The sequence below is a fragment of the Nycticebus coucang genome, chromosome 9, assembly GCF_027406575.1.
Source record: "Nycticebus coucang isolate mNycCou1 chromosome 9, mNycCou1.pri, whole genome shotgun sequence".
NCBI classification, from domain to species: Eukaryota; Metazoa; Chordata; class Mammalia; order Primates; family Lorisidae; genus Nycticebus; species Nycticebus coucang.
In genome coordinates, this window is record NC_069788.1 from 112,351,630 (window position 1) to 112,369,768 (window position 18,139).

At 40.9% G+C, this 18,139-nt stretch overlaps 1 protein-coding gene, 1 non-coding gene and 1 pseudogene across 6 annotated transcripts in view; 1 reads left to right on the forward strand and 2 right to left on the reverse strand.

The window, feature by feature from the left end:
- PSEN1 (presenilin 1) overlaps nt 1–18,139 on the reverse strand; it is an 81,231-nt gene that overhangs the window by 21,495 nt on the left and 41,597 nt on the right. For all 4 annotated transcript variants that reach the window (XM_053601727.1, XM_053601723.1, XM_053601724.1 and 1 more), the window contains exons 6-7: nt 7,503–7,570; nt 408–628 (exon numbers count right to left, since the gene is read on the reverse strand). In XM_053601727.1, the coding sequence (XP_053457702.1) occupies nt 408–628; nt 7,503–7,570 (289 nt within the window). The remainder of the gene's footprint in view (nt 1–407; nt 629–7,502; nt 7,571–18,139) is intronic.
- LOC128595247 (small nucleolar RNA SNORA11) lies at nt 2,647–2,770 on the reverse strand. Its single transcript, XR_008382890.1, has one exon. It is a non-coding gene; the product is annotated as a small nucleolar RNA SNORA11 (small nucleolar RNA).
- LOC128593817 (peregrin-like) lies at nt 12,361–15,904 on the forward strand (annotated as a pseudogene). Its single transcript, XR_008382412.1, has 4 exons — nt 12,361–12,368; nt 12,498–14,473; nt 14,757–15,043; nt 15,147–15,904. The product of XR_008382412.1 is annotated as a peregrin-like (transcript).

The following is an 18,139-nucleotide window of genomic DNA, read 5'->3' on the forward strand; positions in this document are numbered from 1 at the left end:
AACTCTTACAATCCTGAGAAGTACTGTTCCCAATTTACGAATGAGGAAACTGAAGCTCTAAGAGTGTGACTCAATTTCCTAAGGTCATAAAGACTGTTAGCAGTAGAGATGGGATTTCAATCTACATCTTTTGACCAGAAGTTCAAGGTTTCTTCCATTAACCATTCACTGAGCTAAACTGAAAGCAGTAGTAAAATAATAAAAAAAAATTAACCTCAAAAATTTTGAAATCTTGGCCTTTTGGCTAAGATCAAGTGAAAAAGATACTCTAGCTAATTAATTATTTAATGAATAACTATGGGATATAAATATTATCATTTTCCCTGTGCCAAGATAATTAGATAAGGAAGGAAAACAAGCCAGTGAGGCATTCCTGTAATGAACAAATTATTAGTTTTGGGTTTTACCATATACTGAGATTACAGCCAGGATAAGCCATGCAGTCCATTCAGGGAGGTACTTGATGAACACCAGGGCCATGAGGGCACTGATCATAATGAGATACGCCTGCTGGAGTCGAAGTGGACCTTTCCAGTGTATGGAAATCATTCCCACCACACCAAAATTCCAGATCAGCAGTGCAACAGTAATGTAATCCACAGCAACGTTATAGGTTTTAAACACTTCTCTGGAAAAAAAAGATTTAAAAAGATTTATGTACTACATATTTTAAGAGATAAGGTCTCACTCTGTCATGCAGGCTGGAGTGCAGTAGCATAACTGTAGCTCACCATAACCTCTCCTGGGGTCCCGTGATCCTCCCACCTTGGCTTCCCAAAGTGCTGGGATTATAAGCATAAGCCACTGTACCTAGCCTTATGCACAATAATTTTTATAAAAACATTGCTTAGAATGATGATTCCCAAACATCAGGTATTTATATCACACTTTTATAATTTTACCATATCCTATATCAACTGTGCTTGACATTGAATAAACTTTTCTTTAAATTAATTCCCTCTTTTCTTCAAGTTAAGCTTATTTTAACAGAAAGCTCTATATCATTCGTATAAATGGGAAACCAGTATCATAAGCCATTAAATATGACGATAAACACAGAAATTGAAAAAGATCATATACCACCTAAAATATCATACTATACTTTGGGAAATAACTAGTTTAAAATACCTGAAATTAGAAACAAAGGTGCACTGAAAAATTTTCTAGGTAGGACATAAGTTTTCATACAATGAAATTTAGTGATCATTAAAAAAGTTTTATACACACACATAAAAATGGAATATAGGCGTAACACATTGCTGTTTGAAAAAATATTTATATAAAATACTGTGAGAGAAGAGTGGGCAAGAAATTGATATGTTAATTCTTTAGGTGATAGAAGTCTGGTCATTTTTCATTTTTCTTATTTATAATCTTATGTCTTTTTCCTTTTTTTTTTTTTGTAGAGACAGACTCTCACTTTATGGCCCTCGGTAGAGTGCCGTGGCCTCACACTGCTCACAGCAACCTCCAACTCCTGGGCTTAAGCGATTCTCTTGCCTCAGCCTCCCAAGTAGCTGGGACTACAGGCGCCTGCCACAACACCCGGCTATTTTTTGGTTGCAGTTTGGCCGGGGCCGGGTTTGAACCCGCCACCCTCGGTATATGGGGCCGGCGCCTTACCGACTGAGCCACAGGAGCTGCCCAAGCCACAGGCGCTGCCCCTTTTTTCTTTTTTAAAACAATCAATGTCTAGCATTTTTACAGCGAAGAAAAATACTATTTTCATTTTTTTGGGGGGGAAATCCACCATTTAAAAAAAGAGGCTGCAGCTATAGAAGATGCCCCAGAGACTAAGGAGAAAGATAGTGCTCCTTCATTTAAGCATAAATTTTAGGTTACAAGTACTATTTCAGGAAGATGATTCTTCTCCCACTTTGAAACAAAAAATGATGAAATTTCTGGACTATGCAGGTATTTATATTAAGCATTTCAGATATCCTGGAACTCAAAAAATACCTATTAATCTTTACTTAGTTAATACATCATAAGATTTAACATTCACAACACATAAACTGTGAAAAGTTTTCTTCCCCATTTTGTCCCACAGTTCCCCTTTACTGAAGGAAAGCACTGATTTCAGGTGTATACTTCCAGGTAGAGTCTACGTGCATCACAGATACAATTGATAGGATACCATCTACCTTTTCTGGCCAGGCTTTTTTCTCTTAACAATACAATGGAGAATGTTCTACACCAGTATTTAGTATATCAGAGCAGCCTCATTCTTTTTAGTGACTATTTAAATTTAATTTTTTAGAGACAGGGCCTCCCTATGTTGTCCAGATTGGATTCAAACTCCTGAGCTCAAAGGATCCTCCTACCTCAGCCTTCTAATCAGCTGAGTCTATAGATGCACCTATAGCCATGCCTGGCTCTAATGGCTTTTATTATAGAGGTACCATAATTTATTTAACTAATTTTCCATTGATGTATATTTAGATGATCTCATTCTTTTGCCATTTGAAACAATGCTGCAATGATTATCCCTGTAAATTACTAAGTTCAGGGCACTTAATATATATATTTTTAGTTTTCTAATATTTTATTAGGCAAGTTTTCAAATATACAGTACAGTTGAAAGAATTATACAGTGATCACCCATACACCCACCACATACATTTCATAACTTTTTTCTTCTTCATCACATGTAGGGAATTTGTTTGTGGGTAAGTCACAAGTTTTGTGGCCCTCATCACAATGACCCCAGATTCCTTTTGGGTATGTTATAAAGGCAATTAATACGTTAATGGATTTGTTAAACTGCTCTTAATGAAAAGTTATACATCAAAAAAAAAACACAAAACAAAATAAAGAAAAAGAAAAGTTTTCCATCATTGTGTATGAATTTATTTCCCTGTATCTTTCCCAGGATGTTATCAAACTATTTGATTTTTGTTTCCTTAAGGTATAGCTTTAATTATTATTAATCTTATGAGGAGGTTGTACATGTTTTCTTTCTTTCTTGCCTCAGCTTCCTGAGCAGCTAGGACTATAGATACATGCCACCATGCCTCGCTATTTTTCCATTTTTTTGTAGAGACAAGGTCTCGCTCTTGTTCAAGCTGGTCTTGAACTCCTGGCCTCAAGCAATCTTCCTGCTTTGGCTTCTCAAAGTGCTAGGATAAGGGTAGGGGTAAGCCACCATGCCTGGCCCATGTTCTCTTATTAAAGAATAATTTGTGCTTCTCTTTCTCTCATATCCTTTGTCTAAATTTTTGTTAAGTTGCTGATCTTACTGCCAGGTAGAGCTTCCTTACAGATGAAGTAAATTAGTCTTTGTCTATAAAGTGAGTACAGAATGCATTTAGCAGTTTTCGTTCATCTTTTGATTTTGTTCGTGGCGTAGTTTTTTTGTTTCTTCTTTGGCCTGCAGAAATTTTTTCTAATGGAAATGAATTTATTGATCTTTTCTTTTATATGCCAGGAATTTGTATCATACTTAAAATATTATACATGTATTTTAAATATTCCCTCCTCCCCACGTTTTCCTCTAGTTAATAGTCCTACTTTCCTATTTAGATCTCTGATCTATTCGCAACTCATGCTAGTATAGATACACGGAAGAAACACAAAATTTTCCCCCAGATGACTAACCAATGATCCCTATTATCAATTACTAAATAATCCTTCTATAGCCTAATGATGCTAAATTTAGTTTACAATAAACTAAATTCTGTCATATGTTTGAGCATTTTTCCAGACTTTCTAATCTTTTCTGCAGGTCTCACTATTTTAATTATTGTAGCTTTATAATTTCATCTCAGGCAGGCCTAGTATTCCTTCCTTTCTCTTCTTTTTCTGGACGCTCTCCCTTATTTTTCCAAATTTTAGAATCTTCTTGTCTAGATTAAAAATAATAATTGGGCTTATATTAAATCCTAAAATAGCCAGGAAGAGTGGTTCATGCCTATAATTCTAGTACTTTGGGAGGCTATCGAAGGAGAATTACTTAAGGCCTGGAGTTGGAGACTAGCCTGAGTAACACAAGGAAATCTTGCCTCTCTAAAAATTAGAAAAATTAGCTGAGCACAGTAGCATGTACCTGCAGTTCCAGCTACTCAGGAGGCTGAGGCAGGAGGATCTCTTGAACCCAAGAATTTGAGATTGCAGTGAGATATGATGACACTATTGCACTCTAGCCAGGAGACAGAGCAAGACTGTGTCTCAAAAAAAAAAAACGTCAAAACAAACAAAACACTTACGAACTCTTGAGAGTATGCCTAAAAATTAAACAAAAAGTGTTTTCTCTACACTATATAGTAAAAGCAAATGATATATTTGTTGTTTAAAAAAAAAAAACTATATTATGTATATGAGAAAGGATTAATATCCTTTATATTAAGGATAATATAAATTGATAGGAAAAGTCTTCAGTCAGATAAAGGGATAAAGGGCAAAAACAGAATTTATACAAGAAAATATAATGAACATGTAAAAATGTTCATGTTAACTAGTTATCAAAAATACATTGGGAGGCTGGGCATTGTGGCTCACATCTGTAATCCTACCACTTTGGGAGGCCAAGGCTTGAGATAAGGAGTTTGAGACCAGCTTGAGCAAGAATGAGACCTGGTATATCAAACAGAGAACAATTAGCCAGGCATGGTGGCACATGCCTGTAGCTACTCGGGAGGCTGAGGCAGGAGGAATGCCTGAGTCCAGGAATTTGACATTGTAGTGAGCTATGATCGTGTTGTTATACTCTAGCCTGGGCAACAAGCAAGACCCTGTCTTGAAAAAAATAAAAATTATTAAAAATCTTAGAGAGAACTTATGTTTTTATGATACAGTATTAAATCTTTCTATATACCTTGGTATAATTTTCCATTTGTTTAAGTCTTCTTTTTAAGCTCTTCAGAGGCACTGGAAAAGTTCTTATTAATAGTTCTTATACAATTCTTGTTTAATCATAGATATTTTATCTATTTTGTTGCAATCATAAATGAGATTGTTTAGGCCAACACTCTGGGAGACCAAGGTGGGTCTCAAAATAAAAAAGAAAACAAACAAAAAATAACTAGTTGTTTATGTGAAGGCTATTAATTTGTGTTTAATTTTGTATTCAACTGCCTTACCAACTTACTTAGTGATTCTAACTGTATTTTGGTTAATTCTAAAACAAAGCAAACAATCATTTTATGTCCAAATGTTGACAATTTAACCTTCTTTACCAAATCACATAGCTTTTATTTCTCTCATTTGTGTTTGGCTAATCCCTCCAGAGGATACCAAGCTTTAGAATGAGATTCATACTTCTATTATGTTAGAGACATAACCAACTATTTGTTTTGTTAAAGAACCTGATCATCAAAAAAAACAAAAAACCCGATTAAGAACAGGTGTTGATATACTTTTTACTTCCCTATACATCAGTGCACAGCACAGATGTTAAATTTTACCAAATGCCTTTAACGGTATATACAGAGATAAAAATCTAACAGAGTGGTAATTTCATGAGAGGGTGAGGGGACAAACAATTAGGTTACCATGCTTGCATTTGTTAGGTAGCATCCCTGTTGTAGTTGTGTCCCACACTCAACTTAATAAAATTTCTTAATAATGAACCAGTCTTCTACCCTTCTACCCTGCAAACTCCACTTGGTCATTATGTATTATTCTTTTAATTTATTGCTGAATTCTATTAACATTTAGTATTCTATTAAATATTTAGTTTTTTTTTTTTAGATAGGCTCACTCACTCTGTTGTCCAGCATAGAGTGCTGTAGTGTCAGCCTAGCTCAGAACAGCTTCAAATCCCTGGGTTTGAAATAATCCTCCTGCTTCAGCCTCCCAAGTAGCTGAGACTATAGGCACCTGCCAATGCCTGGATAATTTTTTCTATTTTTAGTAGAGAGGGGGTCCTGCTCTTACTCGGCTGGTCTCAAACTCCTGAGCTCAAGTGATCCTCTCACCTTGAACTCTCAGAGTGCTAGGATTATAGGTATGAGCCACCATGCCCAGCTAACATTTAGTTATTCTTTCAGCATTAACAAATAGGATTTGTTTTTCTTTTTTTTTTGGAGACAATCTTACTTTGTCACCCTTGGTAGAGTGCTATGTTGTCACAGCTCACAGCAACTTCAAACTCTTGGGCTCAAGTGATCCTCTCACCTCAGCCTCCCAAGTAGCTGGAACTATAGGTACCTGCCACAACACCTGGTTTTATTTATTTATTTTCTTTTTCTTTTGAGACAGAGTCTCACTATGTTGCCCTCAGTAGAGTACCATGGCATCACTGCTCACAGCAACCTCAAACACTCAAACACTCGCTTAAGTGGGTCTCCTGCCTCAGTCTCCCAAGTAGCTGGGACTACAGGTGCCCACCACAACACCTGGCTATTTCTTGGTTGCCGTTGTCACTGTTGTTTAACAGGCCTGGGCCAGGCTTGAACCAGTGTATGTGACCGGTGCCCTACTTACTGAACTACAGGCAACAAGCCCCTGCTATTTTTTGGAGACAGGGTCTCCCTCAGGTTGGTCTTGAACTCATGAGCTCAGGCAATCCACCTGCCTTAGCCTCCCAGAGTGCTAGGATTGCAGACATGAGCCACAGTGTCCAGCCCAGTTTTCTTTTTCTTGATTAACTTGTAGGCTTTAGTTATCAATGTTTTGTAGGCCTCAGAAAAATGAATCTGAGAGGGTTTCTTCTTTTTCTACATTCTGAAACAGTTAAAAATAGCATTAGAGTTATCCATTCCTTAAAGGTTTGACAGAATTTCTCTATGAAACCATTGGGGGCCTGATGCTGCTATTGATGTTAGTGGAGGTGAAAAAGAACCTTCTTCAGTAATTTTCTGCATTTTTTCTTCACTCTGTTTAGATTTTCCCCCCCTCAGTGGTCAAACTTGGTAATTAATATCTTTTTCTAAAATATCATCCATTTCACACAGAATCTCACATTTGCTAAATTCTTCTGTAGTTATTTCCCCTTAACCCTATGAAGGAAATAAGTTTTCAATTTCTCAGTTTTACTGGCTCTTCTTAATTTAAGAGCTAGTACAATGGCTTACAAACTGCCACTGGGGGTCAAAGAAAGGCCAGGCTGGCAAATCTCTGAGCTTCGCTACTCTCCTTGAGAGTAGCTCCACTTTTTACTACAATGTTTGTGAAAATTTCACATAAAATTTCATTTGAAAGAAAAAGTCACTGATAAGAATATAAAAGCATGAAAATAAATTAATTCATATTTATACATATTCTTGAAATTCTTTCTAACATTCTAAGTCATAGATTTCTAAAAGTAAAGCCTATACAAACTTAAAAAGGGCTTAGATTTAACTACAGTCTTAAGTTTTTCAATTCTACCTACTATAAGCAAGGGATGACACAAGACTATCTCAGCAGTAATACTGACTTGTCTTCTATATACCAAGCATGACCTATATATGGAAACAATTAGAACTTCAGAGTAATTCATCAACAAACTACATGGCTTTAAGTGACAGTTATGTGACACAAATACAGTTCATTTCTTAATGGTATACCAAATCACAACTTACCCCAGGTAAATGAATGAAAAAAAGAACAGCAACAATAAAGATGATATAATAAGCCAGGCATGAATGACCTAGAAAAGAAAGGACTTCAATATAATATACAGGTCCCACAACCCTTAAAAAGTACACATTTCTTAGCCACAAAATAGCATGTTATATCTGTAAATGTTATGTTTTTCAAATAGCAGAACAAATAGCTTTGGATATTTACATATTTCTATGAAACTCTTCAGTGCTGAATTACCCATAATATAAAACAGAAACTTCAGCAACACATATATAGACCTTTATAAACAGGTGAAATTTTTGAAAGGAAAGAATGTATTCTAAAATACCAAATTATCAACAGAATCAACAAATAACATTTAACCTTTGAAGAAGAAATATTTTCAATGGATTAATCCTGCAATGTTTCTAAAACAACAAAAGTTATTGTAAATCAGATATTCAGTTAACTAATCTAAGTACACATACATCAGCTTTACACAGAAAACAAGCCCTTTAAATCACATAACCATTTGATACAATAATATTCAGAAATTCAGAATCTGAAGTTTCAATAATAGTGCAATAGGCTCATTAAGTATTAATAACACAAATTCTAAGTCAGTCTAATTTCGTTCAGAATTCACATAACACTATGTAAATACTAGTCACTATTACTCATGAGGGCTAGAATAATAATTTAATTTTTGTAGTCTATTAAATATATGCTAATTTTACGTAATGGGTATTTTTTGGAAAATATAACACAACCTAAGAAGTATGGAGCTTTTAAAAACAGAATAAAGAAGTAAAATAAATTGCCAAGTAACTTCTAACCAAAAGTACAAAGATTTTATAGTGAATACACCCCTGATTTGCTTTAATCTTTTTTTTTTTTTGAGACAGAATCTTACTCTGTCACCCTGGGTAGAGTGTTGTGGCTTCAACATAGCTCACAGCAACCTCAATCTCTTGGGCTCAGGCGATCCTCTTGCCTCAGCCTCTCCAGTAGCTAGGTCTACAGGCATGCATCATGCACACTCAGCTTGTTTTTTCTATTTTTAGTAGAAACAGTGTCTTGTTCAGGCTGGTCTCCCACTCCTGAGCTCAAGCAATCTATTCCCCTTACCTCCCAGTGTGCTAAGATTACAGCCATGAGTCACCACACCCCTGGCCTGCTTTAATCTTTTAATAGACTTTTATTGTTTAATGACAGAAGGAATTATGTGACCAATAGCTTTTCCAAACATCTTTCTTCACCAGAACAGAACAAGTCAAACTTTAAAGAAAAAAACCCCCTCCAAATCAAGAATATTATTTTGTCTCCCACACTCACTCACCAAACTCACCAAACTCTGAGCTGTGGTAAGAATCTGTTAATTTTCTCTATGGCTGTATTTTGATCATCCAAGGTCTTTAAAAATCAGTGATTTTTAATTCCTTTGAAAGAAAGGTTTTTAAAAAATTCTCACTGCATCTTTCTCTTTAAAACAACTTTACAAAATAGTACAATTTTGGAAAAGGCCAATATAGAAGCTTTTACTTCAAAGTTGGTATTTCTTGGACTTTTTTTTTTTGAGACATAGTCTTACTGTGTCACCCTCAGTAGAGTGCTATAGCATCACAGCTCACAGCAACCTCGAACTCTTGAGCTTAAGTGATTCTCTTGCCTTAACCTCCCAAGCAGCCGAGACTGTAAACACCCGCCACAATGTCCACCTATTTTTTTTGTTGCAATTGTCATTGTTGTTTAGCAGACCCAGGCCAGGCTCGAACCTGCCAGCTTTGGTGTATATGGCCAGCATTCTATCCACTGAGCTATGGGCACTGCCTTTCTTGGAGTTTTTTTTTTTTTTTTGAGACGGAGCCTCAAGCTATTGCCCTGGGTAGAGTGCCGTGGCATTGCAGCTCACAGCAACCTGTAACTCCTGGGCTCAAACAATTCTCCTGCCTCTGCCTCCCAAGTAGTTGGGACTATAGGCACCCACCATGACGCCCGGCTTTTTTTTGGTTGCAGCCATCATTGTTGTTGGGCGGGCCCAGGCTGGATTCGAACCGACCAGCTCAGGTGTATGTGGCTGGCGCCTTAGCCGCTTGAGCCACAGTCATTGAGCCCCTTTCTTGGACTTTTTTTTTTTCTTTTGGCTGAGGCTAGGTTTGAACCCGCCACCTCCACCTCCGCCATATGGGGCTGGTGCCCCACCCCTTTGAGCCACAGGTGCCACCCAGCCTTTCTTGGACTTTTAAACTTTTTTTTTTTTTTTGCGACACAGTCAAGAGTGCCATGACATCATAGCTCACAACAACCTCCAATTCTTGGGCTCAAGAGATCCTCTTGCCTCACTTTTTCTATTTTCTTTTTTTTGAGACAGAGTCTCACTTTGTTGTCCCCAGTACAGTGCTGTGGCATCATAGCTCCCAGAGTGCTGAGATTACAGATGTGAGCCACTGTACCTGGCCAATTTTTCTACTTTTAGGAGAGACAGGGTCTCGCTTTTGCTCAGGCTGGTTTCAAACTCCTGGTTTCAAACAACCCACCCACCATTCACATTTTCTAGTACTAGCTTTCTAAAAACTCCATTTTATCCATTAGTCTATGTTATTTATTTATTTTTAGTAATAGGATCTCACTACATTTACCAAACTGGTCTTGAACTCTAGTCCTCAAATGATCCTCATGACTCAGTCCTTCCAAAGTGCTGGAATTATAGGTGTGAACCACCATTACCTGGCTAATCTATGTTATTTTTAATACAGATTGAAGCAAACAAAGGACGTGTGTACATTTTTTTTCTAAATATTTCAACTTCAGCGAGTTTTCTGAAGGGAGTCCTCACTCTATTTCACTTGCAACCCCACCCTCACCCCATCCCCAGTGCTTAAGTAGAAAGGCATTCCCCACATATATCTCACTCTATCATCTAAAGCTGAGCATATGAAATATCACAAGACAGAAAAGTTTTCTTAAAGAATGAGAGATGTCCATCAATATTTTCCATTAAACTCTAAATTAAGGAGCAGTATAAATATCAAATAGAAATTCTCATCTTTCTTAAAAAAGCTTTTTACTGGGCGGTGCCTGTGGCTCAGTGGGTAGTGTACTGGCCCCATATACCAAGGGTGGCAGATTCAAACCCAGACCCGGCCAAACTGCAACAAAAAAATAGCTGGGCATTGTGGTAGGCGCCTGTAGTCCCAGCTACTCGGGAGGCTGAGGCAGGAGAATCGCCTAAGCCCAGGAGCTGGAGGTTGCTGTGAGCTGTGTGATGCCACTGCACTCTACTGAGGGCGATAAAGTGAGGCTCTATCTCTACAAAAAAAAAAAAAAAGCCTCAGCCTCAGTTTTTTGGCATGTGAATGTGGAAATTTTTCTTTTTTTTTTGAGACAGAGTCTCACTATGTCACCCTCATAGAGTGCTATGGCGTCACAGCTCATAGCAACTTCCAATCTTGAGCTTAAGCGATTCTCTTGCCTCAGCCTCCCAAGTAGCTGGGACTACAGGCACCTGCCACAATGCCCAGCTATTTTTTGTTGCTGTTGTCATTGCCCAGGCCAGGTTTGAACCCGCCACCCTCAGTGTATGTGGCTCATGCTGTAACTACTGTGCTACGGGTGCTGAGTCGATGTTTTTTATTTTTAAAAGCAGTATTTTTCTGAATCAAAAGTAACATATGCTCATAGCATAATATTTAGAAAATACAGAAACACTATTTCCAATGGTCAGTGACAAGTTGATATTAATACTTTCCTTTCAAAGTGATAAGGGTATTACAACTTGTCCTCCTTCTAATAAGGGTGGCCCTCAGAGACAGGTTTAAATGAAACCCCTAAAAATAGGTTATGAGAGACACTTCCTGATACCTCAAGGTAAGTATAGTAATATAACCATAAGTAAAAAAACAGAGTAAAGGCTAGGTGTGGTGGCTCACACCTATAATCCCAACACTCTGAGTGGCCAAGGTGGGTAGATTGCTTGAGCTCAGGAGTTTGAGACCAGCCTGAGCAAGAGTGAGACCCCATCTCTACTAAAAACAGAAAAACTAGCCAGGCATAGTATAGTGGCACATGCCTACAGTCCCAGCTTCTTGGAAGGCTGAGACAAGAGGACTGCTTAAGCCCAAGAGCTGGAGGTTGCTGTGAGCTACAATGATGCCATGGCAACACTCTACCCAGAGTGAAAGAGTGAGGCTCTGTCTTAAAAAAACAAAAATAAAGACAAACCAAATAAAGCAAGATGTGAAATGAGTAGGTCAGGTACTAACCATTATGTGTGAGTTTCTCTCTTCTAGGTCCTTGCCCTGGTTGAAAGCAGAAAAGTGGTGACCCTATGAAAAGCCTTCAGTGACTCACACCTTATAAAAATTGTCAGAAGTGAAAACCTGGGGCCCATCATACCAAAGTAAAGAGGTGTCTCATGAAAGAAGACCCAAGCCCCCAGGGGAGGGGTTAGCCTTTACACAATCTAAAGTAACTGTTTAAGGAAAAGGGAAAAATAAAAATGTTGACATCTTTGCTAACTTTTCTCTGATTATTTGTTCAGTCTATAGGATAGTGAGACAACTCCTCAGTGAGAATTTTTGTAGGCTATCACCTCTTTTATTGACTTGTCTTGCTACTGGATTTGTCATCCTAAATCTTGTTCAGTACTGTATATGATTTCTGAATTTGTAGAAGCTGGTCTCTCCGATGGTCTACAGGGTGGAACCAATAGTTCTATCCTCTGAGGCCCCATGTTTCTTTCTAGCCCAGCCTTGTATCAGACAGTATGTATAAGACAACAATCCATCTTTGTCAATCCTGTTAGAGCTATGCACTTGACTTTTTCACCTGGTAATCTGTTATTATAAATATACTGCCACACGTTTTATCAATGACATGTACAGGTAAGTATAAACCTTCCATTTAAAACACTGCCCCCAGAGGACAGCGACTTCAGTCTCCAGAAACTGAACTCTAAGATAGAGGTGCTAGAGGAGCCCTGTGAGGTATCGGAGACCCTTTCCGAGTCCCAGAGGATGGCTTCTTGACCTTCGGTACATCAAGAAGTCTGCAGAGGAACTAGATGAGGAAGTAGAATATGACATAGATGAGGAGGACTACATCTGGCTGGATATCATAAATGAGCATCGGAAGACAGAGGGTCTGAGTCCCATCCCTCAGGAGATCTTTGAGTATCTAATGGACCAGCTAGAAAAGGAGTCCTACTTTGAAAGTCACAATAAAGGCGACCCCAATGCACTAGTGGATGAGGATGCTGTTTGCTGTATCTGCAATGATGGTGTGTGCCAGAACAGCAATGTCGTCCTCTTCTGTGGCATGCGCAACCTGGCCATGCACCAGGAGTGCTATGGTGTCCCCTATATCCCTGAGGGCCAGTGGCTGTGCCCTGTGCCCCAACAAGGGAGGTGCCTTCAAGCAGACAGATGACGGGCACTGGGCCCATGTGGTATCTGCCTTGTGGATCCCTGAGGTCTGCTTTGCCAACACAGTCTTCCTAGAGCCTATTGACAGCATGGAGCACATCCCACCAGCTCACTGGAAGCTCACCTGCTACATTTGCAAACAGCAGGGTTCAGGGGCCTACATCCAATGCCACAAAGCCAGCTGCTACAATGGCCACTTAGCATGCTGGCCATTACATGAAGATGGAGCCTGTGCGAGAGACAGATGCCAATGGCACCTCCTTCAGTGTCCAAAAGACAGCATACTGCAACATCCACACACACCCAGGTTCAGTGCGCCGCCTGCCCGCCCTGTCCCACAGTGAGGGTGAGGAGGATGAGGATGAAGAGGAGGATGAGGGTAAGGGCTGGAGCTCAGAGAAGATCAAGAAGGCCAAGGCCAAGTCCCAGATCAAGATGAAGAAGGCGTGGAAAATTCTGGCAGAGAAGCGGGCAATAGCACCTGTGGTGTCAGTGTGCCCTGTATCCCACCACTCAGGCTCAGTAAAATCACCAACAGCCTGACTATCCAAAGGAAGAGCCAATTCATGCAGAGGTTGCACAGCTATTGGATACTGAAGCGGCAATCACGGAATGGGGTCCCACTGCTACGTCGCCTGCAGACACACCTGCAGTCTCAGTGGAACTGTGACCAAGTTGGGAGAGATTCTGAGGATAAGAATTGGGCTCTCAAAGAACAGCTCAAGTCCTGGCAGCAGCTCCAGCATGACCTGGACCGAACTCGGCTCCTGGTGGAATTGATCTGCAAGCGGGAGAAACTTAAAAGGGAAATCAAGGTCCAGTAGATTGCCATGGAGATGCAGCTGACCCCTTTCCTCATCCTCCTTCACAAAACCTTACAGCAGCTCCAAGAGGACACAGGCAACATCTTCAGCGAGCTGGTCCCTCTCTCTGAGGTACCTAACTACCTAGACCATATCAAAAAGCCCATGGACCTTTTCACCATGAAGCAGAGCTTGGGAGGCTTTGCTGAAGTTCACTACCTGAACTTTGATGATTCTGAAGAGGACTTCAACCTCATCGTCAGCAACTGCCTCAAGTATAATGCCAAGGACACCATCTTGTACCGAGCAGCAGTGCGGCTCCGTGAGCAGGGTGGTGCTGTGCTCCGCCAGGCCCAGAGCCAGGCAGAACAAATGGGCATTGACTTTGAGATGGGCATGCATATCCCCCACAGCCTGGCTGGAGATGAGGCCCCGTGCCACACTGAAGATGCTAAGAAAGATATTGCTGGAGAATCAAAAGCACCTGCCCGCGGAAGAGCAGCTGAAGTTGCTGTTGGAAAGGCTGGATGAGGTGAATGCCAGCAAGCAGAGTGTGGGTTGCTCACGGCGTGCAAAGATGATCAAGAAAGAGATGACGGCTCTGCGGCGGAAGCTTGCCCATCAGCAGGAGACTGGATGGGATGGGCCTGAGAGGCATGGCAACTCAAGCTGGGGCAGCCTGACACACCACCCAACACCCTGTGACAAGGATGGGCAGGCAGACAGTGCTGCAAAGGAGAGCAGCAGCCAGGAGACAAGCAAAGGCCTGGGTCCCCACATGTCCTCAACCCCCACACATGAGGTGGGCAGGAGAACCTCAGTTCTGTTCTCCAAAAAGAACCTAAAGACAGCTGGACTGCCCAGGAGGCTGGGTCGGCCCACCCCCAAAACTGGGAGAGCCAGATGATCTCCAGCCACGGAGGCAGTCCTGTGGGCCACCCCCCCCAGCTCCCCATCATGGGCTCCTTGTGTCAGCGCAAGTGGGGGAGACCCGGCCTAGTTTGAGATCAGTGACAGTGGTAAGTACACAGAAGACCCCCCCAATGGATTTACCAGCCAATGGCTTCAGCAGTGGAAACCAGTCAGTGAAGAAGAGTTCCTTGGTATACCATAATAACTGTAGCCTTCGCCAGAGCAGCTCAGACTCTGAGTCCAGCAGCAGTAGCAGCAGCAGCACTGCCTCAGACCAGACCTGCACAACACCCTCAAAACAAGACCAGGGCAAGCCCTCTTTCTCTCGGGGCACATTCCCAGAGGACAGCAGTGAGGATACCTCGGGCACTGAGAATGAGGCCTACTCCGTGGGCACTGACCGTGGCATGGGCCACAGCAGTTAAGTACCCCTGCCCGAGGCCAGGGATGCTGGGAACCCACTGTCAAGGCCTTGCCAGCCCCCCCGCTGCTGATCCACCTCCTCTTTCCCATTCCTGTGAAGTGGTAAGGAAGAGTCTGGGCCGGGGAGCTGGTTGGCTGCCAGAGGATGAGGACTCCCCTCTGGATGCTCTGGACCTTGTGCGGGCCAAATGCTGAGGGTAGCCGTCATACCCAGCTCTGATCATTGATCCAAAGATGCCCCGAGAAGGTATGTTCCACCATGGGGTGCCCATTCCTGTGCCCCCATTGGAGGTGTTGAAACTTGGGGAGCAGATGACCCAAGAAGCCCGAAAGCATCTCTACCTCGTCCTCTTCTTTGACAACAAACGAACCTGGCAATGGCTGCCCACCCAGCTGGTTCCTCTGGGTGTGAACCAGGACCTAGACAAGGAGAAGATGCTGGAGGGCTGCAAGTCAGTACAGATTGCCTACCACCGAGCTCTGCAGCACTGCAGCAAGGTACAGGGTGAGCAGAGCAGTGAGACCAGCGATAGTGATTGATACTGCCCAATGTAGCCCAACCTGTAGTGCCCTGTGACCTCTCTCCTCCCCTTAGCTCACTGTCCTGGAGTGGCACCAGCCTCTGAACTGACTCATTTCTGGTCTTGGGGCCAGTCTCAGGGGAAGCTGGGTGGGGGAGATCCCTCCTGCCCTGAGTGCAGCTGGACTGTACACAACACTCCAAGGGCCCATGGCGGTTTAGTGCAAAGGAAGAGGAGGTCCCACAGGTCAGAAAGAGTTCCAGCGACCTCATGACATTGTAGGGCAGAGTGGTGGCCCAAGGTTAGAACACTGCATAGAACAGGCCATCCCACCACCTCCACCTGCTCATGCCAGGAGATTCCTTAACTGCCTAGAGGCCCGAGCCCCCTACATGTAGTGAGGTGAGCGGACAATCTGCCCAGCCTAGCAATGGAATTGATGTCTGTCCAGCCCTGAAGAGGGGCACTAGGTGACCTCCCTCCCCTGCTGTTGTAAATACTGTAATTATTGGAGAAATTAAATTATTCTCATATGTAACTGTGTTTCCAGGTCGCGCCAGAGTCATTTGGTACTAAAAACAACTGGGGCCTATCCCCATTTCCCTTCTCTTTCCCATAGATTTCCCCCCACCTTTCAAACTGGTTTGTATTTATTTCAAAGGAAGAAAATATATTGATTCTTAGAAAATAAACTTGTCTATTTAGAAAAAAAAACAAAAAACTGCCCCCAATTCAGCAGGAAGTAGCTCCAAAGTATGTTGCCCTTCCTCTGATAGATACAGAACCATAAAATTGATGGGTAGAAAGGGGGATTAGGTGGGGGATGTGTAATAGAGTAGCCACCATCCTCCCATAGATGCTTGGAAGTATAAAATTGAGAAGGGGGAATATGTAACAAACAATTGGCCTGATGTTTTTTGTCTCTTTAAAACTTCTTCCATTCTTTTTGGAAACTGAAATCTGCATCCCTGCCTTGGGTGGTGGTCATGAGGGGAAAAGGAATCTTTTTGTTGTTTGCATTACAGAAGATGGACCTGGAGACCAGCTCTGGCTGGCAAAGGTATGGAAGTTTCCCAGGTAGTCTGAGGCCATTTTGTCTTTAACAGAGACAGGTCAGAAATGGGATGGTAAGAATCATTAACAGTAGTTGAATGACAACAGGCCCTCCCTCTTAAAAGCTCTATGTTTCAGCTTATGTAAAGGAAAAATCAGTATTTGTGGACAGTCTGCCATTTTTCCTCCTTTGCTAGCCAAATAATACATTTCCCTTTCCTTCTTCTCAGAAAAAATTTTTTTTTCCTTTCAGACATGTTTTCTGTCTGCATATGTAAGCACATATAATGACCTTTTAACAAAATGTGAATCAAGTAGCAGCGTATGGTTTTACATTCTGCTTCTAAAAATGTCATCTTTTATTATACACAGTCTCATGCCATCCAGTATTTTTTTAAATATGATTTTTAAATGACTAAAGAATATTCTTCTCATATGGATGAGCTCACTATTTAACCTTTGCCTTATGCATGGAATGTGCAGTATTTTCCTTTTGCCCATTTATAATTTATACTAAGATTGACACCCTAGTACACAAATCATTTTCTGCATTTCGAATTCTTTAAGTCAGAAAAGCAAAATTACTGAGTCACAGTGTACAAACTTTTCCTAGTTACTGATTATTAATACATAACTTGCTTAGTTACTTCATAAAATGGGCTATATTAATCCTTACCAAGTCAATATCCAAATATTTTAATTTATTATGTTAATATGCATTTCTTTTTTTACTAATAAAGAAATACACATGTATCCATCTACTTCAGCAGTTCTCAACCTGTGGGTCGCGACAGGAACTGTATTAAAGGGCCGCAGCATTAGGAAGGTTGAGAACTACTTGATCTACTTATTTGTTGGATGTGTGTAAGCATTCTTTACATCATAAAATTAGCCCTTTGCCTATAATGACAGCTGTAACAGTTTTCCTATTTAAGCAGGCCATTTATGTTATAATTTTCGTAATTCAAAACCTCTTCTGATGATGAGTAAATAGCATACCCTTTTTCTAGAACATGAAATGATAAAACAGGCTTTCCTCATCTTGCAAAACTCCCTAGTTGAGCCTCCTATGCTAAAGGTTCTGAAAGAAAAGAGCCTTGCTTCAGTACCCAATTGCAAGCATCTCCTCTAAACCCAGAACTGTCCCAGACAGAAGCCATGTGACTTTAATAAGTTACAGTGCCATCTATAACAAATGATATGGAATAATTAACTGCCGTTTCTGTTGCTAGCTTTTTAAGCTTTGTTTGGTCTTTTGGCTTCCTGTGCTTTTGGCTTCAGACATTGCACAACCAACCAGTGATATGAGAAACCCTTTGGGTCTATTTCCAAACAGGTTCTGGCAAGTTTCTCAATTTCTGATGCAAAACCTCCTTTTATTTTATAGTAGGAGTTAAAGTAAACAACTTCTTTCTATAGAATTGCTGTGCTTGCTAAGACTTGCACATTAAACAACAACACTAATGAACAAGTGTAAAAACCTGGCTAAGCACACACCTTTTAGACTGCCTAAAATGAA